We start from the raw sequence: 24544 nt of genomic DNA, 5'->3' as shown, positions 1-24544 counted from the left end.
TATTTTTACTATGCCTTTCAACGTAAATTGTGAAGCAATGAGGTCAGATTTGCAGCTTTAATTCATGGAATTGCAATCTAACAATCATCTCATGCAGTTGTTTCTAAATATGCCAAAGTTAGAGTTTTACAAATCATTATCGAAAGTAAATTTCTCAAATTTAATATATAACGCCCAAAAAATCAGTGCTATGTTTGGTTCATCTTATATACGTGAATAAGTGCTTTCAACTATAAACCTTAGAAAGAAATATTTCAGAAGTAGACTGACAGATGAGCATTTAGCCTCTTTCCTTAGAATCAGTACATCTCACTTCGAACCTCAATATAAGGAACTTTAAAAAATGAAATCATAACTTCATTCATCTCATTAATATATTTAAATAATAATACTTGTATACTGTTTTTAAAATTTTAGAAAAATTTACCTTGGCCTGGCTAACTTTTTTTTTTTTTTTTTCGATTTCTGGCCTGCGACCGAAAAAGTTTGCCCATCCCTGGTCTAAGGAATTCAATGTTAGCAGAACCTTCAAGCATACAGTCAAATAAAAAGAAGTATTTAGAGCAGTAAACAGTGATATTAAGCATGATATCAGTATATGGCCATCCTGCTGTTCAGAAGCTACTAATCACACTTGGCAGTGTCACTTGTAACAGGGCATACATCATCATCATTAAACTGCAGATCAGAGAATACAATATTTTAATACACATATTTGGACCATATAAATGTCCAAAGAACTGCTGTTATAGAAGAACATTACATAGACAGTAAAGTTTAGAAATGATATCACAACACTTTGAGAAAGCATTAAAATTTATCAGCTAATAAAAATTGCCCAACTTCTTTCCACCTTGTGACAAAAGTACAGAGAAGACCCCTCCTTCAGCACAATCCTACTCATGCTCAGAAAGGAAGTCTTACAGCTTTGCAGATTGAAGACATTGACGTGGAAGAGGTCGGTTAGGAGAGCCGAAACACCAACCTTAATAACAATAAGCGTCTTTGCCATCAACTGAACTATCATTTGTTTATGCAGCCAGAAAATAAAAATTGTAAACTGATAAAATTTAGTTAATTGTACTCATAAAGAAATGGATTCAAATGTTGTTATGACTTGTTGAAAGTACTATCAGACCCAGTCTATGAACTTCATTGCAAGAAGGACGGCAGGTATGAGTCTGTCACTAACATGAGCCTTGGGCACTTTACAGGAAACGGTGCACACATCACTTTTAGTCCGTTATTAATCTTCTCTCCAATAAAAGCATTTGCTTTCCAAAACTGATTCACCATACAGTCTTTAACATGATGCAAAATAATGACATAATCTGAATTTACTTTTCATCATTCTTCTCAGATGCAACTTATATAGTATTTTAAACACCTCAAACACAAAACTTTATTTTAAATAAAGAAATTTGGTTTTCTTTCTGCGGGTATTATCTAAGAGAATTTGGTACTTTTTGATTATCCACATCCCTGAAAAGTATTCACAAGGCAATGCATTATGTCACTAAAACAGACAATGTGTGACATTATCAAAATGTTTTTATGTGGCACACACAGCAGAAAAATGCTGATTTCCACTTCAAATTTGACTCGGTGGTGTTTCTTTTTGCTGCACTGAGTACATTTTTTTTGTAAGGATTCATAATGGTACTGTAGAGTTTGCTCGCTGATGAAAAAGTACTGCATTTCCTCAGAATGCGGTATTTTATCTAATAGTAGACAATGCAAAAACTCACATTCCATACAGTTGTATTTTATAAACAATCGAACTTTATAAATAAAAACTTATGCAAGTTTCTAATTTTTTAAGCAAAAACAATAGAGTGCATAATGAAAAATTTATGCAATTCTGATATTTTTTAAAGCAAAAATAAAGCACTGGGTACACATCAAGAACAACACTGTATGCAGTGCCAAACTGTGTGTAATGTCGACTTTCTGCAATTCTCTGATATTTTTTTAAGTTAAAACAGATCATTTGGCATATGGTGGGGGACAAGAAGTTCATTGCTTTATTATAGATGTTTTAGTGTTTTTAATTTTGTTAATTCATTGCTGTTTTATCCAATTCTTATCTTCATTTTTGAAAATAGTTGTTAATGAAAAATTAGTCCTCAATGCATGGCAACTTTTATGAATGTGGTATATGCAATCAGAAAGCACCATTATTACACAAACAGATTGTCTTATTCTCAGTTGTTTCAACTGATAAGCATTATGGTACATCATGGGTGACCAAACTTCATGTCAGCAAAAGATATGTGATAGAATTCAGCAAAATTCAAGAGCCACAGCTAATTTCCAAAAGCTACAACTGTACTTATATATCTTTCTAAAAATAATAAAATAATATTTGGATATTAAGAACTGTTTAAACTGATGAGAATTTTTAATTTTTAACAATGCCTTAATAGTTTTTAATAAATATATTAAAATAAAAATACAAAACTTTAGTTGATGTCATTTTCTATTCCAGAAGATTTTTTATATTGTGTAATACTACACATTTCTATTTTATACAAAAATATAAATTCTTTGTTTAATATCCTGAACATTCCTTTTTCTTTTTCCTCAGATGGAAAACCAAGTATTTTTGTCTGATTCAGATTTTTTCCCCCTGATTACAACTGTCAAGAGATTTGAACTGATGTAAATTGAAAGTGAAAGAAAATGAAGAGATTTTTTACACTATTCTTTAAGAAGGCTTTTATTCAAATGAACAATAATGCAGCTATTTGAAGAATAGAGCTAGGAAATCTTTATTTATAACCTTATTTACTAGTCTAGAAAGAATAAAACAAGTGAAACAGAATGGCATGCACTATGAAGAATTTTTCAGATGCGAAAACCATTTGAAGTAAGCTCTCAACTTACCATGGTTTTCGGTAAATATAATAACTTAGAAGATTTTCTCCTAAGTTCATGAAGGCTAACACACAGAGATCAAAATTAGTCTTATAGTATATGATTTAATTCTTTTGAAGAGCATTAAATATCAGACATCTTGTTTTTTCTAACATTTGATTTGCTTTTGATTAAAATTTGATTTCCATGATCAGAACAGAATGTTGCCAATGTATCCGTCATTGCTACTGCCCTAGTAGCCTTTATGTTCTTAAACCAGCACTGCCATGACAGAAAGTCCCAAAATGGAATTATTAGCACTTTTTTCCTAATTTTGATGATTAGTGCTCGACGCTCAGTTTGAAATTGTTTAAAATTATTACGCATGTAATGCAACTTTAAAAAGCAAACTACTAACTAATAAAAATCTGCTTTTTCAAATTATATCTTAGAATTAAAACCAATCTTCATTTATGACTCAAGTCACAGTTTAGCCATGTCTACGGTATGTTATACTGTATACATTTGCAATAAACATTCTGATTTCTAGTTTTACCTGCAATTAAAGATCTATTAATTTCTAAGTTGTTTTAAAATAATTCCATGTAAATAAATAAACTACATTTTTCTTTTTCTAGATTAAGCTGATGTGGAATTCTTTAAGATCAACTTACATAATGACTAATAGCTCATTTTATAATCAACATTTGGAATGATATATTATTGAGATTTGACCGTTAATAACACCTGACTTTACAAAGTGAATAACATAAGCAGATCTAAAAAGTAAAAACTGCAAAAAGAAAAAGAAAAAAAAAAAAAAAAATCAGCAACCTCTGCAATAAGTTTTCATTTCTCCTCTCCAATCATGTTCTGTCAATCTTCTTTTCACAAAGTCCTTCAATCTAAATTTCAGATTTAAAAATTAGTTTATGCAAATCAAAATTCACTCAAACAGTTATTATGAAGACATTTGTATGATTATTACTTGATCAATAAATATCATGCAGTCAGACATTTCCAATAAGTTTTATCATTTAAAATAATTTTCAGGAAATTAAAAAAAACCACCTATCTAAAGTGATGGCAAAACAGCCAAACATTATTTATATCTAATGAATAATGCAGTTCACAAACAAAACAGATGAAAAAAAGATTAAAAATGTTTGAATCCAATATGAGACTTGAACCTATAAAGTGATCAAGATTTTTTTTCTAATGAATGACTCATAGAGAAAAATTTATGGGAGATTAAGTTGAAAACAATGCTGAAGAAAAGAAAGCAGGCCAGCAAATTGTTTGGATTTTATTCCAAATGAAAATTTCTTAAGATGTCCCATAAAGAACTTTACTACTCTGGAAAAAACTGCAAGCTGTCCTTATACAAGAATAACAGTTACTGTCCTCTATAGCACTGGGATATCATAATAAAAAATTCACATCAGATTCACAAAGACCACATTCGGTGAGCCTATATTTAGGGGTGCTTCTTGGATTATCGCCAAGTTGTTGTTTCATTTATGGTAACCTGAGTAGTTGAATAATATGGAAACCCTACTGTGATGCAATTGGTTGAGTGATTGTGGTGAATGAGGGGAAAAGATTTGTAAGGGCTTATTGTGTGTGTTGGTTAGGAAGTTTGTTACTTGTTTTGTGGTTTAGACGGTAAAATGGCTGAATGTGGTGAGATTAATTTGAAGTTTTTGTACGATTTGGAACAAAAGGGAAAAAAAGCATTAATTGATTGGTGTGTAAATGAAAGATTTACTTAGTAGCCATTATAAGTGTCCTGTTTGTATGAAGGAAATGTGTATGGTGGAATGTAAAAATCATTCAGATCGCTTACAGAATAGGTTTGTCGAAAGAAAGGTTCAAATGGTCACCATATAAAGCGTTCCATTAGAAAGGGAACATGATTTGAAAAAAGTTTTTACATGCTGTTAAAGAATTTTGTGAGCCATAGAAATTTCTAAATAAGGTAAGGTTATTTCCTTTGTGTAGTGTGTAGTGCTTTTTTATGTTATTTCATTGTTTGATTTAAAATACAGTTTATTGAGATTACATATTTGGCTCTAGTGTAGAACTAGTGTAGAATTGGGTGCTCCTTCGATTTTTAAGTGAAAATAGATCGACGTGTACATGCTAATCCTATATATATATACTTTTATTATATATGTATTATATAAAATAAAGAAAATACATATTTTCTAGTAAAATTTAGTGGCAGAATTTCACAAATTAAACCTAATTTATTGTTGAGTGTGGTTAAAATTCACGGTACCCCTTTACGAATCATCTCTTTTTTGACCACCAGGAAGGATTGTCACCAATTTCAAGATGGTGTCGATTCTTCCGCTCACTACACAAAAGCAAAACAAGAAGTCAAAGACTTGCACAAACTCAGTGTCCATGTATACATCGACCTATTTTAACTTAGATCAGAGCATTGCACACTGCCTTAACTTTGTCCATGTACATATCAACCTACTTTAAAAAAATCAGAGAATTGCACAAACTAGGCATTGTGCACTGTCTTAACTTTGTCCATGTACATATCGATCTATTTTCCCTTAAACAAAATCAGGAAGCTAAAACAAAGTTAAAACTATCATGTTAACCAGAAAAAATTCGCCTCTGTCTTAATACAGAGACAAACAAATAACCAAAAATCCACACACAAAGAGTAATAAATAACCAAAAATACATGTTTCCTAACAAAAAAACATTAAACAACAAATTTTTTTAACAAAAATTAACACACAGATATAAATAAATAAATGAAATGTCAATTTTTTAATTTACCTTTTTTTTCAAGTGCATACGTTCACGCTTCCCATCACCATATCCTCAATGTAAGCAATTCAATTAAATTTTTGGTCACTTCAGCTCATCTGCTGTTAATCAACATTTATCTTCTTACCCACCTCAGACATACTCAAATGATGGTGTACCCAGAGTAAAATAATAGCCAGTTCAAAATTCAAGACCATACCACGCACGTGCAAACAAACACAGCAACTGAAAAACAAACCCGGGTCCATACAAAAGGGTTACTATTACAAAAAATAGCCAAAATCTAAATTTATCACAACACGTTTGGTGATGTTCACAGAAATAACCCCTTTTTAATGACTAAAACTAAAAAAAAAAAAAAAAAAAAAATTCCTCAAGGCTAGTTTTGTGAACATTATCAACATTCGGGTTACCGAGAAAGAGAAACCTATTTTACGCAGCGGGCTTCCAGATTTCACGAACAACCAATATCACTTGGCGATTTTTTCTGACAGAAACCAAGGGGTACCATACAGTAAAGATCAGCCATTGTGAACTTTCTAGACAATACTGTAACATTTTATCTGAAGAATAAATTAAATATCAATTCATTTACAACACATCTGGATCTATATCAGACTTCCTAAAATTAATTCAACTGATAAGCTTCCTTTTTAATTTTATAAGATATTTTGAATACAAGGTAAAATATCAAGCATATACTACTAATATTGTCACCTTCATTTGGTAACATTGTCAGTATGTTAATAAATATGTTCTGCAGTTGCATAGATAAAGGGAAGCAGAGGAGGCCCTGGGTTGCATTTTTTAAGTCAAACACCATTTTATAGGATTTAGTCAGGTGAATCGTCATGCCAGGTGAAGAATAATAAGATTCTAAATGCTCTAAGGAATCAAACTGGGAAGAAAAAGATAAAGTATTCAAGGAAATAACGTAATTTCAATCACTACACGCTTCTATTATACCTTCTTTAGGTAAAATCCTAGGAGAGCCCACACCCTTGGTGTCGCATGTTTCTTAAAATCACCAACTTGAAAATAACAAGTCAAAGAATTGCACAAACTCGGTATCCATGTACACATCGACCTATTTTCACTTAAAAAAACATCAGAGAATTGCCCAACTTAGCACTGCACACTCCCTTGACTTTGTCCATGAACACATTTATACATGCCATAACCGAAATCATTCGTGCCAAAGGTGTGGGCTCTGCTAGGATCCAACATCTTCTTTATTCCATTTAAATTTGTTCATGCAAATTATGAATATCAACTAATGGTTAGAGTAGACTTTAAGGTACTCCTTATATTATGGCCAAGTTGTCTCATTTATGGTAGCCTGAGAAGTTGAATGTTATGGAAACCCTATTGTGACGTAATTGGGTGCATGATTCTGGGAAATTTTGAACCATGGGATGTTTTGTAAGTGCTTTTGTGGTGTGTGTGTTGGTTTTATTGTTTAGACGGTAGAATGGCTAAATGTAGTAACATTAATTTGAAGTTTTTGTATGATTTGGAATGAAAGGGGAAAAGAGCATTAATTGACATTAATCAAAGGTTTACTTAGTAGCCATTATAAGTGTCCTGTATGCAGGAAGGATATGCGTCTGGTCGAATATAAAAACCATTTAGATGGGTTTGTATGAAGAAAGGTTCAAATGTGGTAACGCCGATATATGGATTCGAGTTCAGATAATTTTAGAAAGTTTTTGGATGCTATTAAGGAATTTGTGTGCCACAAACTAAAGATGAAGGAACTTCTAAATAGGGTAAAAGGATATTTGCTTTTTGTAGTGCTTATGTCTAACATGTTTTTCCTTTTATATGTTATTTTATTGTTTGGTTTAATATGTAGTTTATTGAGATTATGTATTTTTTGTTTGCCTGTATAGTAGAATTGGGTACTCCTTTGACTTTTTGTTAAGTGAAAATAGATCGATGTGTACATGGATACAGAGTTTGTGCATTTTTTTGTGTTGTTATTTTGGCTTTGTATAGTGATAATTTTTGAATATGAATGAAGAATGTGAATGAAGAACAAAAATTGCCATTATGCAAGCAAAAATAATAAGTCAAAGAATTGCACAAACTCGGTATCTATGTACTGCCAAAAATTGCCAAGTTTCACCAAAGGGTACCCTAAAATATACTTTTACCCAACTAACTTATGATAATGGTGACATTTATAAGGTTATTAAGAGACATGTTATATTTCCATTTTTATTACAGAGTTATATTTCCATTATTGCTATGGAAACCGAAACACAGAAGAGCAGTCCTATTGAATTTTTGCAGTTAATTCTAAAATACAGTTTCCAGTAAAAAAATTCCAAATATTCTAATATTACAATTGCAGTAAGTGTTGATGATCGTGAGAAGCATTTTCTAAATAAAAACCATTTAAGAAATACAAGCATCTATTTTGCATTCAAAAAAATCTTTCTCTACCATCTACACAACAACAACAGTAATCAACCAGATCATTGGTTTCAAGGCATTTTGTGGTTCAATGGTCAAGTATAAAAATAAAATAATAACATAATTTTAAAATGTTGGAAATTAATGTTTGTCTTCAAAAATAAAATAAGTTTTAATTTACTTCCCTATATCTTGTTTTAACATTTTTTTATAGTTATTTGCTTGTACATCAAGAATGGCAGGAAATTCAGAGACTGCTTGTTCTAGCTATGCCACTGACATTTTGGAAGCTATAAAAATTCGAACAGAAAAAATTCATTTACATCCCACATACTTTGATAGTTTTGCATTTTACTTTCCTCACAGAAAAATTTATAAAACTGTTAATTAAAAAATATTCATTACAGCTTTATATTATGGATTATACTTTAAAAATATCCAAACATGGAAAATTCAGTTTACTAAAATTCTCATTAAGTAAATTCAGGAAACTATAACTTCTTCAGACATTCCTTAATTAACCATTTAAATCTGATTAAAAATAACATCCTCTGATTAAGCAATAACAGGCTGCATTATTTTATGGATATAATTTTTAAAGGTTCAGAGGAATCAGTGATAAGTAAAATATAACTATTAAATAATAATAAATTAAACTTTCAGAATTTATGAATGGAATAAAGAAAGATCTAATCTGATTCCAAAAGTTTGTAAAATACATCAAAACTGTTGAATCTGAAAATTTATTATCATTACCTGCATATCTCACCAGTCTCCACTAAATAAGTTCTAATGTCTTCTCTCATATTTTGAGTCAGGAAACTAAGAGTAAAATAAATAGATATACATTAGCTAAATTTTAACATAATAATGCAATTTCATCACAGAAAACGTTAATAATTCAAGTTTCACAGGATAAAATAATCTGGTACTTTTCTCCTGCATTTAATTTCTCAACACAGATTTTGTTTAAAAAAATGTAAAAGTTACCAGGAAAACATATAGTTTACATTTTAATAGTGTAAAAATTTAAAGACATATATATCAAGTCAGTACAGAGTTTTAACTACCAGTTAGTTTGTTATAAAATTAAAAAAAAAAAAAAAAACTCTCCGGTTTTATTTAAAAAAATCATATTTCTATTAAATCAGTTATAGAGCTGATATTCTCAAATGCCGGTACACTTGTATATTACAAGAACATTTTTAATACTTCAAATTCAAACATTTCATTACCTAAGCTCATACGTAATACAATAAATTGTTACTTCCGAACTTTGTTAGTTTTACCGATCACTTTACAACAGCTGTTGGCACTTTTCCCATCACTTAGGGAAGAAACTTGAAAGATTTATGTTCCTCAATGATCTTTCGGAATGAAGGATAGCATAAGATGCTAAAGATCGCACCGGATCCTAAGCTAAGGTAACCAATGAGAAAGGACTCGGATTTAGTGTTAGTTGGCTATTGCTAGAGCTACTAGAGATACCTTTATAGTAGCTTTAGCCATTAAAGCTCTCTGACACTTTCAGCATTCAAAAGGCCGTCCGATCGTGGTAGCTTTTCTTCGTTGTTCGTAAACGCTATAAATATGCTTTTAGTAGGTAATTAAAAATTATTTTCATAACCTATAATCAATCATGTAATTATACATATCTTGAAAGCCAGTTAACTATGGGAAGAGAATTATATAGAGAGTGAGACAGTTGAATGTCTACGGAAGAAGCAAAATACAGAATTCTTCTGAAATGAGTAATTACGCTGAGATATGCTAACAATACCTCTAAGTGTCGCTATTTATTATACAACAAGTTAACGTAATTAATAGTATAGCTCATTTATAATTTTTATAAAAATTTTCAGCTATACTTGGATGTTCCTTATATTTGTTTCTAATGTTCCTTCTATTTAAATTACATTTTCTAACCTCAAGCTCCACTTTTTCAAAATTATTTAATTTTGGTTCTGTTATTATAGAAGACCTCAAAACTATGAAGAAGCAAACTTCGCCTATAGACAAAATAAGTGCAATTGTGGACATTCTTGACAAAATTAGTAATTGCCTTTAACATGTTCCGCAGTATTAATCTGCGAAGCATCAAAATTTTTTCATGAAATGATAATGGCCTTTTTAACAAAAAAGATGAATTTGGGTATCTTCTTCTGTAACTGGAACCTGATGTAATTCTTATACAGGAAACGCGTTTGAAACCTGCGCTAAAAGTGCTTTACGCAAATTATTCTATTTACCGTACGTATCGAGAAACCGGACGCGGAGATGCATCCAACACCAACTCAAACAAAATTTTTCTACCTCTTTTGAAAGCAATACTATCGAAACTCAAATTGAGCACAAAAAATTCATTATCTCTAAAATCTATATACCTCCTAATAATAGTCCAATCATTTCTGAAATTGAACAGCTACTGGATTTTAACTCTCCTGCTTTAATTGGAGGAGATTTTAACGCTAAGCATCAATACTGGAATCAAGAAGCTAGTAATAGGAAAGGACGAGAAATTTTTAGCATGATTAAGAATAAAAATTATACCATTCATGCCTCTGATGAACCTACGCATTACGGCTATAATAGTCTTTATATTATTGATTTTTTTTCTATCTTACAACCTCGACTATAATTGCCAAATTTCTGTTATTTCAGCTCTCACATCTGACCATAATCCCATTCTTCTTAAAATCAGCATAAATAGTTACTTACCTTCACTGGGCAGGAGTATTAGCGTTACGGACTGGAAAAAATTCTCAAAAATTATTCAGATATCATTCTTGGAAATCCCTGGAAATAATTCAAAATTATCAATGAAGACGATATTGAGTCTGATATCAAGAAGTTTACCACTTGTATTATCAGTTTTTCAACCAATAAATTCATCAGTTCCCATCCTTTTCTTCCTCTTCTAGCCAACATAAGACAAAAAATCAAATTCAAAAATCGTATTAGGAAAACTTGGCAAAATACAAGAGACCCAAGGCTCAAAACGCAACTGAATGCTCTTCAACGTGACATCAAAAAGGATATTAGCAACTTCAAGACGCAACGCTGGCGAAACTTCCTCAACTCTTTCGCAACTGAAGATAATTCTCGTTTTGACACTGCAAAGAAGTTTAAGAAACCCTTCAAGTAAATTCCGACACTGCCACTGCATGGTACCAACGGAATGATTTATTCAGACGAAGATAAAGCTAACACCTTTGCAGATATACTAGAAGAAACGTTTACTCCCAATACTCCCTACTATATTATTATGAGGGTACACTTTTTAGATTTTAGAAACTATTTATTTACAATCTAGAATGTATAATCACAGAGAACTGCAATACCAGCATAGTTCTATTTTTCAAATCTGTATTCAAAAGTGTTGACAATTACAAGTTACTAAAGATTAAATGTTACCATTTACAAATTATTAAATATTACACCTACGACAACAATCATATCTCCAAAGTTAATGATACTGTTAATACCTTCTTAAAAATCCCAGATTCTTTGAACTTTACATTCCTTGCCACGCCTAAGCTGGTTGCCGATTATATTAGCTCTTTAAAACCCAAAAACCTCCAAGTGCTGATGGTATTTCTACCAAAGCGTTGAAACATTGGGTTGCATTGGTTTATTATTTTGTTATGCTGCTTCACGCCATTTTTTGCAGCATATATACCTGAATTTCATGAATGACATCTGTGAAGGCAAATGTGTTAGGATGGGGATGGTAAAAATTCGTTCTGAATTTTGAATTAAATGCTTCACATACATATGTTTTTTTACCATGAAATATCAGCGCAAGCTCAAAAAAAAATTTGGGAAAAAATTTCTTGCATTTAACTCTTGTATTTATTACCGTTATTCAAGTAATTAGCTTTCTTATTAAATATTTTTTGCTTGTTCTCGTGATTTGCAATTATATATCTCTATGTTTCTTTTCCTGTTGGCTGCTATTAACTTCGAAAACTAAAACTAAATGTAACCCTTAGTTTTTGAAAGGGGTGTCTTGTGAGACGGAGAGTGTGAAGACCCCTGTAGTGTCTAAAGGGAGACGAAAACTTCTTTCGCTTTATGAGGTCATTAGGTCCTTAAGCTAATGGTTTAATTCGCTCAGTTGGGTTACCCCCCGCTTGCTCCTCAAGAGACTTTTTATCTTTGTTATACACTTAACGGTCTTCCTCTCAGTCTCTTTAGCCATTGTTTCCATTCTATATTTAAATTTTTCATTAATTAATATTTGTATTCAGGGATATTGCTTATTTCATTGTAATTTTGTTATACGTAATACATTAAATTTTTTTTGTGAAGTTGTTCTGCACAGTAAAATTCTGCGCAGTTTTTAAATTTAACATTTAAGCCCTTCAGGCATTTTCCCGGTACAGTCGGTCACAAAAGTATTCGAACACCGGTACCCTATCAGAAAATGACAAGATGGCGTTTTTTTCCCCTCTTTCTCTCTGTGTGTCGTGTTATTCCATCCTAGGTTTTCTTCTCCCCCCCCATCTTGGAAAAAACTGGAAAAAATTGGTTACGATCTCTTTTTGAATGGGGAGATGCCATTTTGAGAAAAAGCTGACGACCCTATCTTGGAGAATGAACATGACCGCTCTACACACCCTTTCACTCTCTCTCTCTCTCTTTGAATTGGGAAGCCATTTTGGGAAAAAGCAGACGACCCTATCTTGGAGAATGGAAAGGAACGCCTCTCCCTCTCTCTTTGAAATGGAAAGCCATTTTGGGACCCTCTATTCTTGGGGAGGGAGAAAACTGAAGTCTGCACTTCGCTGTCTCTGAATGCGGAAAGCCATTTTGGGAAAAGCGGACCCTCTTCTTCTGATCTTGGAGAACTGGAAATGAACGCTCTATACGATCTCTCTTTAAATTCAGAAGGTATTTTGGAACCTTCTAATGTTGGAAAACTGAAATGGACGCTGTACGCTTTTTCTCTCTCTCTCTCTCTTTGAGATGAGTAGCCATTTTGGAGGATTCTCCACCACCATCCTAACCTTGGAAAACTGAAATGAACGCTCTACACCTTCTCTCTCTCTCTCTCTCTTTCTCTCTTTCTCTGAAATGGGTAGCCATTTGAAAACTCCCTAACTTTGGAAAAAAACAGAAATGAACGCTCTACACCATCTCTCTTTGAAAATGGGGGGTGTCATTTTGAGACCTCCCTCCCCTAAACTTGAAAAAAAACTGAAATGAACGCTCTACACTTTCTCTCTTTGGACATGGGTAACCCTTTGGGGACCCTCTCCTCTTGGTAGAAAAAAAAAGAACTGAAGTGAAAGCTCTACACAATCTCTCTTGGAATGGGATCCATATTTCGGGAAACGTGGATCACCTCATGCTGGAAAACTGAAGTGAACCACCAAGATTGGACTCTATGTAATATTTTTTTTTATTGACATCATGACCCTCCTCCAATTTGTTATTAAAAAAATTTTTTTTTGTTTTGGTTTTTATCCCATTTCCGATGTGATTTCAGAAATGCAATTCCATAACAGTTCAATTTCATTCGAGGTTAAATGATCTAAACAGTCTTTGACCCACCCATCAGTATGATTATTTTCTTCTCCTTCCTGTTGCACCAAATTTTGTAAGTCCATATAATCATTCCATACGGGAAGGGCTGGATCCTCACAAGGCTGTCTTGAAACACTTGGAGTCTCTTTGGGATGAGTGGAGGGATCTAGGATGTCTGGACCCGGCTGCGATTCTATCTCCATGATTTCTGGACCCGTTGGAACTTGTTTACCCGGCTGAAATTCTACCTCTACGATTTCTGGACCCGTTGGAACTTGTGAACCCGGCTGTGATTCTGCCTCCATGATTTCTGGACCCGTTGGAACTTGTGGACCCGGCTGACATTCTACCTCTACGATGTCGGAACTTTTTGAAGCTTGTGGACCCGTCTGACATTCTACCTCTACGATGTCCGGACAGGTTAGAGAAGAAGAAGAAGAGGATACTGGAAGAGGTTCTGTCTGTGAGGAGTCCAAAAGAGGTTGCCTGTTTGAACAAGTCGGGGAAGAAGAAGAAGAAGCTTCTGGGTTCTGAAGCGGATCTTCATGCCAGGTAGGTTCCGGTAAGTCGACCGTTTTTTAAGAGGTAATTTTTTTTCTTCCTCCTCATCTTCAATTGTGATGACTTCAATTTCATTCCGTTGCCGGGTCGATTTTGTTTCGGGCCATGACGGTTTGGTCCAGCTCCTCTTATCATCTAAGGAAGGGATGGGTAAAGGTGGCGGGGGGTTTTCTTCTTTTTCTTGAAACATCATTGGCGATTGGAAAGAAATCTCCTCTTTCAATTGTTTCCAAAGCGAGTACGAGCACCGATCGACGAGAAAGAGACTCTTCTGGGTTGTGACGATGAGATATTGCGTTTTCGGGGGAACGACATAGTTTTGAAAAGGTCTTAGAATATATTTCTTATATTTCATCCTGTCGCTGACTTTAAAACTTCTTTCCTTCAGATTGGGGGACAATGATTCGTAATAGGCGAGAGGAGCGGCTGTGGTCTGAACAATATGAACTTCGTCCTCAGCCTTCGTTCTCACTCCAAACGTAAAATATCGTTTCGTGAGAAAAATATTCTTCCACCGAAAACTCGTGCGCGGATCCGTATATCGCCGGTCTGTTTGAATGGGCCGTCTCAAAGCTCGATCCATCCGATTCCAAGAGAAGGGAGATTCCTCTTTCGTTTGTTGCGATTCGAATAAATTTCTGTATATATTCTGAACGAGCAGGTTGGAGGATTCGACATCTTGGTTGAAAGAAACGATCGCTTGATGAGGTGGTAAATGCGGAATAAATGTCGCACAATGACACGCCAAAAAAATTTTCAAGTTGGAGATTTGCTTTAGCGTCTTCAAATCCTCCCCGTTCGAAATCCGTTGAGTTGGAAAAACGTCTAATAGCGACATGGCTCCCAATGGAAAAGAAATGATCTCGCCCAGTACTCTCGCCTTTTTATATATATCGACACACACAGACACACGTAGAGGTTCTATGACGTCCGTTTTCTTTGTTTTTTTTGTTTCTCTCTCTCTTCTTTCCAAGAAATCTTATCTCCATGACCTCTTTTTATTTTCTTAAAAGATGAATGTGTGTGGGAATGAGGAAGTGAAAGTAATAATTTAATAAACAAAAAATTATCCAACCATGACCTTCTTTTTTTTTTTTCAAAGTCACCCTTTCCAATCCAAGGACGTCCAGAGATAGAGGAAGCAGGGAGAGAGGAGGAGGGAAGGGAAGGTCACACTCTCTTTCTCTTTATAAATAAAAGGGGAGAGCCCCAAAGTCGTATTTTTGTCCAAGTGGATCATGAGGAGGCATCCCCAGCTCACTACGTGTATTCCTTTCAAATATAAATATGTTGATCTTTCCTTTTATATCATCCAAGGAGTCGTTTACTTGAAAGCCTCCGATTTTTCAAAATGTGCGGGTTATCATACCGTGGGGAGTTATCAAAAGATGCGGGACGAATTTTTATCCGTCGAAAACGTGTTGATGGCTCGTGACATTCCACCTTTGGATGCACAAATTTTGTTAATGAAACGAGCCAAATATTTTTACACGCCCCACTTTCTAACCGTCTCGGAAATGAATAGGATTATGGATCGTCTTGAGAAGACAAAAGGGATTCTCGTTCATTTTAGTGAATGGTTGCACAAATGTTTGCACGAACCTCTCTCGATCGAGAAGACTGGGAAGAATACCTATTATATTCTTCTCGAGGACTCTCCTCCTTCGTCTCATCTTAGACAGGCCCGACTTTTGAAAAAATCCTCGATCAAGAAAAAATAGAATGGTGGAACAACTACCCCATCCCTCTCCCCGGGCATCAAGAGGAGCCTGTTCAGAAGAAAAAGAAAAAACCTTTCCAAAAGCCTATCCTCATCCTCCTCGATAATGATGGGGATGAGGAGAAGCCTGTTCAGATTCCTCTCCGTTTGTCAAAACCCGTCGAGGATGAAAAACCTCTCCCTTTTTCAAGACCCCTCGAGAATGAGGGACCTCTTCCTTTATCAAACCCCTTCGAAGATGAAAAACCTCTCCATTTATCAAGACCCCTCGAAAATGAGGGACCTCTCGATTTGTCAAAACCCCTCGAGGATAAGGGAACCAAAACTTCTCTCTCTTTCGAAGAGGAGGGACCTCTTAACTTGTCAAGACCCCTCGAGAATGAGGGAACCGAAAATCCTCTCCCTTTCTCAAGACTTCTCGAGGAGGAGGAGGAGGAGGAGGAGAGACCGCTCCATGTCTCAAGACAGGACCCCCTCTATCTCTTGAGGATCCGAGGGAAACGATTCCTATTGAAAAACCATCTATCGACGATCCCCAGAAAAGGTCATCGGAGGAGGTTAGACTTCCATGTAGAAAACGAATCTGCCACAATCATCATCATCATAATAATAATAATATACCCCCTTCTCAACAACAGAATCCTACAATATTTGCAGATAAATGCATTCAAACCAATCCCTTTATAGTAACCCTTTTGATTGGAGAACCCGTGCATTAGCCTCGAAAAAAAAATGAGATTCTAGACTGTTTCTATGACCAGAATGTTAAGCCAATAGATAGGTCTAGCTCAGAATTTTTCTTTTTAAAAGAAAATAAATAAATAATCCAAAGACTATTCGTAAATATAAATGGTAAAGTCTTGAGTCGGCTGGAAAAAAATTTTCAGAGCTGAGAAAAATTCTCCAACTCAAGAAAAAAAAACTTTTTGTTAATTTTTATCATGTCTTAGACATGATAAAAATTAACGACCCCCTTCCCTTTTCATCTGGGAATGTTGTCTCACTCTTTTGAAAAACAAATCGTGATTCATTCATGGAATGATTGCCATTAGAGAAAGGATGAGTCATGGTCTATTTTTAGAAAGGGTGAGACATCCTTCCCAGACAAAAAGGGAGGGTCATTAATTTTTATCATGTCTAAAGACATGATAAAAATTAACCAAAAGTTTTTTTTTTTTATTAGAGAATTTTATTTCAGCTCTGATAAATTTTTTTTCTCCCAGCCGATTCGAGACTTTACCATTTTTTTAAGAATGATTTCTCCCTGATCTATTATTTCAAAATTCCAAGTTTCGCTTCAGAACCATCTGTGCTGTTGAAGAAGTAACGTGATATATGTATTTTTTTAATGAGTTCTGTCAAGATTGAATTGTGCAGGATCGACCTTGCGAATTTCTTCTCTGTGTCTTTAAATAATAATGATACCGAACCGCTTTTTGTAGAGCGCAATGGAAAAAACCTTTTGTATGGTTAGGACAATTCGTGTATTCGATCCCATTGTATATGAGAATCTCTTGCGTCGATCCCGAAATGCAATAAATGGATCTTTGCAACCATTTCTCTAAAAACCGCCGTTTCATTTCTCCTCGCACCCAAATCATGGAAAAGGGTTCCGTCAACATCGTTAACACCCATGGAAATAACTGTACGGAATTTGTCCTTCGTACCACGACAAGCCGTGATAATAATCACTCGCCCACACAGCGGTTCGTTTTTCTTTCTCGGTGAGCATTTGCCATGGAAACGGGGGTTTAAAAACAAATACCCCTCGAGAAGAACCGTCCAATGTGACGTAAGCCAATTCTTTCACAATAAAGGCTCCTTGAGAATCGTAGAAACCTTCAAAGTCGACCACGAGTTCCATGTTTTTTATTTCTTTTTCTTTCCAAGGTGATCTTTATTATTATTATTATGATGGATGTGTATTGAGATACGCACGATATTATTCAAAAAACAATATATACGAATGTGACCTTTCCCAGAATTCATACGACCTGTCACGTGCAACCTTCTCTCTGTCTCTGTAAAAGAGGAGACGGCGAGAGAACGCTATCCATTTTTTCCTTCAGGACACACAGCGAGAGAGAGAGAGAGAATTTTGTTTTCTTTTTTTCTCAATTGAAGAAGATGGACATTTTGAGTGCCAAACCTCTCAAAGATTCCTACATTGTTCTGGACATGGAATACTTTCACTGTTATGATCCAAAGACGGGAGATATATGTTTCATCTTGAAAGAACTGGGCTACATCACTTGCGATTTAACCTTATGCGGATCCATGATTTTTCTCCCTCCTGTCCATTACGATGACTTATCGTCCCGCAATCAATCTGTGGTCAACCAGACTACAAATAATCGACACGGCCTGCAATGGACCGAGGGTCGTCTTTCCTACGAGCATCTTCCTACGATCCTGAAAATACTGACCGAAAATGTGGAGGTGATCTACGTCAATGGATACGATAAAGCCGAATTTTTCAGCAAGCTCTGCCAGCGATCTGTTTACGAGTTTTACATCCCAGGGAAAACCGAGTGGCGGAACAAGTCGAAATGCAAGCGATACCAATATTTCCAAAAGATGATTCATTGTGCCGAGAACAAGGTGAGAAATTTTCGATACCATTTGATGGAGGGTAGTTACGTTTTCCGGAAATTACATTGTTACCCCTCCGAGAGCAAAGCTGTCGAAGACGAAGAGGAGGCGGAAGAATCTCCCCAGGAGAACTCGTGCGACGATGAGGAGGAGGAGGAGGAGGATGAACTTTCTAATAATAATAATAAATGTCTAAGTTGGGATGCTTTAGAGACCCAAGAATATTGGTCTCAACCCTTATCTCACCTAGACCTGAAAGAGGATCCTCAAGTGTACTCTTTGTGGTCCTCTTCTAAAATTTGGTCTTGGAGAGAACCCTTGAATGTTCATGAATGAAATGGTATGTAAATCCCTAGAGAAAAAAATAAAAAAAAAGTTCCTTTTTTTTGTAATATGTTGATTTCTTTCCAATCCCATTTCTTTTCCATAACTCCACCCCAATTGACGAGAAGAAGAATTTTCCAAGTTACACAAGACGAATCTTCCAAGTTACACAAGACGAATCTTCCAAGTTACACAAGACGTAGAAAGATTTCACAAGGATTTATAAATCACACTCTCCCACATGATATATGTATAGAGAGAAAAAGACCCTCTGTTCTCTAGCCAATACGTCAAGACTTCCCTAAACTAAGAGAGACCATGAGTACCGAGGAAACCTTAGCAGAGCAAGTGGAAAGACTTTCAAAGAGATTAGAAGAGTTAAGACGGGATAGATTTACAGTTCCGCCGACTAAAGAGGAAATTATCATCGATTTCAACAAACCGCTGTACTTTCATCCCCTACCCCAAAGAATGAGACGAGTGGACTCGCCGTTGAACAGTTCCAATGAGAAACAAAATGTCACTTATTTGAATAGCCAATTTCAACACATGATAATTTCATAAGTATTTTTTTGTTTTTTTTCCCTAAAGCGTAGGGAGATCGGATCAGTAGTTTTTCCCTTTTCATCGTCGAAAAAGATTGGGAGGAAAAATCTTTCTCAGCTCTCTCAGAAAAATTTTCAGCCTTAAAAAAAAAAAAAAAAAAAAAAAAAAAAAAAAAAAAAAAAAAAAACTTTTTGTTAATTTTTATCATGTCTTAGACATGATAAAAATTAACTCTACCCCCCTTTTGTCTGGGAATGTTGTCTCACACTTTCTAAAAATAGACCATTACTCCTCCTTTCCTAAAGAATAGAATTCCAATAATGGGATCTGGTCTATTTTTAGAAACGGTGAGACCCTATTTCCAGACAAAAGGCGGGTCGAGTTAATTTTTATCATGTCTAAAGTTCAGGGTCCATCCATCTACTTATGTGAAACGGTGACCCTGACGAGATCGAGATAAACAAGTCCTGTGAGTTGTTTTGTAATCTTGACGCGATCCAAGAAAGACTTTTTATTTTTTTTTGAAATAGGCGGGGGGTGGGGAGAGAAAATGTTCTCACGACCCTCAGATATCTTTTCATAAATATATTTTTTATCAAAGTGTTTCTTTCATTCCGATCCTTTTAAGAGGTTGGAATGACCCTGACATTTAGATGGGGTCGCGATCCCGACAGATGTCGGGCGAGTATAAAAGTGTATGTCCTCCGCGAGATTTCTTCAGAGAACAGAAGAAGACGTGAACTGAGCTGGTAAGTCCCTTTGGTCCTATGAATATGGTTATGTATAAACTCGATTTGATTCTTTGTTTCTTTTTTTAATAATCATAATAATCATAACTTCATTTAAAAAGAACTCTCTTCTTAACCCTTTGAAAAGAAAAATGTTTCTTTCAAGACGACGACTCTAAAACGTTTTATTGTTTTTTTTCCTTTCTAAATCTTCCCTGTTATACATATATACCTTTTCGATTCTTTTTTTGCTCCTGTTTGTGGAAGACATCACCGTATTCATCGCCATGGCGTGTTCAGAAAACTTTATCGTGCTCGATCTAGAGGGTTTCCAGTCCTACAACCACAAGAAGGGTGAATTTACCTACGTTTTAAAAGAATTGGGCTATGCGACAAAAGATTTTTTGACCGTGGGATCGTTGACGTTTGCTCCTCCTCACCCCTTCCACCAACTGAGTGACAAAAACCAAAAGACGAATGCCTGGCTGACGAGAAACCGGCACGGACTTCGTTGGAACGAGGGACATATTCCCTACAACCATTTAGGACGCATTCTCCAATCGCTCACTCACAGCTTCTCCACGATTTATGTGGTGGGATGCCAGAAAGCTAAATTCTTTGCTAAAACCTTGGATTATCAAAAACCCGTGACGGAAATTTATGTGCCAGATGGAATCATTTGCAAGTATCGGGAAAAATGTGCCCGACTTCTTCAACAGCACAGATGGTTCTGAAGCGAAACTTGGAATTTTGAAATAATAGATCAGGGAGAAATCATTTTTAAAAAAATGGTAAAGTCTCGAATCGGCTGGGAGAAAAAAAATTTATCAGAGCTGAAATAAAATTCTCTAATGAAAAAAAAAAAAAACTTTTGGTTAATTTTTATCATGTCTTTAGACATGATAAAAATTAATGACCCTCCCTTTTTGTCTGGGAAGGATGTCTCACCCTTTCTAAAAATAGACCATGACTCATCCTTTCTCTAATGGCAATCATTCCATGAAAGAATCAAGATTTGTTTTTCAAAAGAGTGAGACAACATTCCCAGACGAAAAGGGAAGGGGGTCGTTAATTTTTATCATGTCTAAGACATGATAAAAATTAACAAAAAGTTTTTTTTTTTTTTTTGAGTTGGAGAATTTTTCTCAGCTCTGAAAATTTTTTTCCAGCCGACTCAAGACTTTACCATTTATATTTACGAATAGTCTTTGGATTATTTATTTATTTTCTTTTAAAAAGAAAAATTCTGAGCTAGACTTATCTATTGGCTTAACATTCTGGTCATAGAAACAGTCTAGAATCTCATTTTTTTTCGAGGCTAATGCACGGGTTCTCCAATCAAAAGGGTTACTATAAAGGGATTGGTTTGAATACATTTATCTGCAAATGTTGTAGGATTCTGTTGTTGAGAAGGGGGTATATTATTATTATTATGATGATGATGATTGTGGCAGATTCGTTTTCTACATGGAAGTCTAATCTCCTCCGAAGACCTTTTCTGGGGATCGTCGATAGATGGTTTTTCAATAGGAATCGTTTCCCTCGGATCCTCAAGAGATAGAGGGGGATACTGTCTTGAGACATGGAGCGGTCTCTCCTCCTCCTCCTCCTCCTCGAGAAGTCTTGAGAAAGGGAGAGGATTTTCGGTTCCCTCATTCTCGAGAGGTCTTGACAAATTAAGAGGTCCCTCCTCTTCGAAAGAGAGAAAAGTTTTGGTTCCCTTATCCTCGAGGGGTTTTGACAAATCGGGAGGTCCCTCATTTTCGAGGGGTCTTGATAAATGGAGAGGTTTTTCATCTTCGAGGGGGTTTGATAAAGGAAGAGGTCCCTCCTTCTCGAGGGGTCTTGAGAAAGGGAGAGGTTTTTCATCTTCGAGGAGGTTTGACAATGGGAGAGATCTCTCCTTCTCGAGGGGTCTCTCTTCCTCAAGGGGTCTTGAAAAAGGGAGAGGTTTTTTATCCTCGACGGGTTTTGACAAACGGAGAGGAATCTGAACAGGCTTCTCCTCATCCGTATCATTATCGAGGAGGATGAGGATAGGCTTTTGGAAAGGTTTTTTCTTTTTCTTCTGAACAGGCTCCTCTTGATGCTCGGGGAGAAGGATGGGGTAGTTGTTCCACCATTCTATTTTTTCTTGCTCGAGGATTTTTTCAAAAGTCGTGGCTTCTCTAAGATGAGACGAAGGAGGAGAGTCCTCGAGAAGAATATAATAGGTATTCTTCCCAGTCTTCTCGATCGAGAGAGGTTCGTGCAAACATTTGTGCAACCATTCACTAAAATGAACGAGAATCCCTTTTGTCTTCTCAAGACGATCCATAATCCTATTCATTTGCGAGACGGTTAGAAAGCGGGACGTGTAAAAATATTTGGCTCGTTTCATTAACAAAATTTGTGCATCCAAAGGTGGAATGTCACGAGCCATCAACACGTTTTCGTCGGATAAAAATTCGTCCCGCATCTTTTGATAACTCCCCACGGTATGATAACCCGCACATTTTGAAAAATCGGAGGCTTTCAAGTAAACGACTCCTTGGATGATATAAAAGGAAAGATCAACATATTTATATTTGAAAGGAATACACGTAGTGAGCTGGGGATGCCTCCTCATGATCCACTTGGACAAAAATACGACTTTGGGGCTCTCCCCTTTTAGTTATAAAGAGAAAGAGAGTGTGACCTTCCCTTCCCTCCTCCTCTCTCCTTGCTTCCTCTATCTCTGGACGTCCTTGGATTGGAAAGGGTGACTTTGAGAAAAAAAAAAAGAAGGTCATGGTTGGATAATTTTTTGTTTATTAAATTATTACTTTCACTTCCTCATTCCCACACACATTCATCTTTTAAGAAAAGAAAAAGAGGTCATGGAGATAAGATTTCTTGGAAAGAAGAGAGAGAGAAACAAAAAAAAACAAAGAAAACGGACGTCATAGAGCCTCTACGTGTGTCTGTGTGTGTCGATATATACAAAAAGGCGAGAGTACTGGGCGAGATCATTTCTTTTCCATTGGGAGCCATGTCGCTATTAGACGTTTTTCCAACTCAACGGATTTCGAACGGGGAAGATTTGAAGACGCTAAAGCAAATCTCCAACTTGAAAATTTTTTTGGCGTGTCATTGTGCGACATTTATTCCGCATTTACCACCTCATCAAGCGATCGTTTCTTTCAACCAAGATGTCGAATCCTCCAACCTGCTCGTTCAGAATATATACAGAAATTTATTCGAATCGCAACAAACGAAAGAGGAATCTCCCTTCTCTTGGAATCGGATGGATCGAGCTTTGAGACGGCCCATTCAAACAGACCGGCGATATACGGATCCGCGCACGAGTTTTCGGTGGAAGAATATTTTTCTCACGAAACGATATTTTACGTTTGGAGTGAGAACGAAGGCTGAGGACGAAGTTCATATTGTTCAGACCACAGCCGCTCCTCTCGCCTATTACGAATCATTGTCCCCCAATCTGAAGGAAAGAAGTTTTAAAGTCAGCGACAGGATGAAATATAAGAAATATATTCTAAGACCTTTTCAAAACTATGTCGTTCCCCCGAAAACGCAATATCTCATCGTCACAACCCAGAAGAGTCTCTTTCTCGTCGATCGGTGCTCGTACTCGCTTTGGAAACATTTGAAAGAGGAGATTTCTTTCCTATCGCCGATGATGTTTCAAGAAAAAGAAGAAAACCCCCCGCCAGCTTTACCCATCCCTTCCTTAGATGATAAGAGGAGCTGGACCAAACCGTCATGGCCCGAAACAAAATCGACCCGGCAACGGAATAAAATTGAAGTCATCACAATTGAAGATGAGGAGGAAGAAAAAAAATTACCTCTTAAAAAACGGTCGACTTACCAGAACCTACCTGGCGTGCAAGATCCGCTTCAGAACCCAGAAGCTTCTTCTTCTTCTTCCCCGACTTTTTCAAACAGGCAACCTCTTTTGGACTCCTCACAGACAGAACCTCTTCCAGTATCCTCTTCTTCTTCTTCTCTAACTTGTCCCGACATCGTAGAGGTAGAATGTCAGACGGGTCCACAAGCTTCAAAAAGTCCCGACATCGTAGAGGTAGAATGTCAGCCGGGTCCACAAGTTCCAACGGGTCCAGAAATCATGGAGGCAGAATCACAGCCGGGTTCACAAGTTCCAACGGGTCCAGAAATCGTAGAGGTAGAATTTCAGCCGGGTAAACAAGTTCCAACGGGTCCAGAAATCATGGAGATAGAATCGCAGCCGGGTCCAGACATCCTAGATTCCTCCACTCATCCCAAAGAGACTCCAAGTGTTTCAAGACAGCCTTGTGAGGATCCAGCCCTTCCCGTATGGAATGATTATATGGACTTACAAAATTTGGTGCAACAGGAAGGAGAAGAAAATAATCATACGGATGGGTGGGTCAAAGACTGTTTAGATCATTTAACCTCGAATGAAATTGAACTGTTATGGAATTGCATTTCTGAAATCACATCGGAAATGGGATAAAAA

General features: G+C 35.9%; 1 protein-coding gene across 3 annotated transcripts in view; it reads right to left on the bottom strand.

Annotated features, from left to right (window-relative positions):
* Positions 1-9733, bottom strand: part of LOC118187979 (uncharacterized) — a 28363-nt gene extending 18630 nt beyond the window's left edge. The window contains exons 1-3 of one of the 3 annotated variants that reach the window (XM_085821649.1): positions 9556-9733; positions 8824-8889; positions 3691-3761 (exon numbers count right to left, since the gene is read on the bottom strand). In XM_085821649.1, coding sequence (XP_085677775.1) covers positions 3691-3761; positions 8824-8873 — 121 coding nt within the window. In that variant the 5' untranslated portion in view covers positions 8874-8889; positions 9556-9733. Of the gene's footprint in view, positions 1-3690; positions 3762-5658; positions 5798-8823; positions 8890-9302; positions 9536-9555 lie in introns of those variants that run through there. The other 2 variants (XM_085821648.1, XM_035358294.2) reach the window with 2 other exon arrangements.
* Positions 9734-24544: the final 14811 nt, after the last annotated feature.

Source organism: Stegodyphus dumicola, chromosome 8 (assembly GCF_044657685.1).
Source record: "Stegodyphus dumicola isolate Sdum_Otavi_A_Nest chromosome 8, ASM4465768v1".
NCBI classification, from domain to species: Eukaryota; Metazoa; Arthropoda; class Arachnida; order Araneae; family Eresidae; genus Stegodyphus; species Stegodyphus dumicola.
The sequence above is the reverse complement of the archived record's forward strand: the minus strand, read 5'-3'. Positions and strand labels throughout refer to the sequence as shown.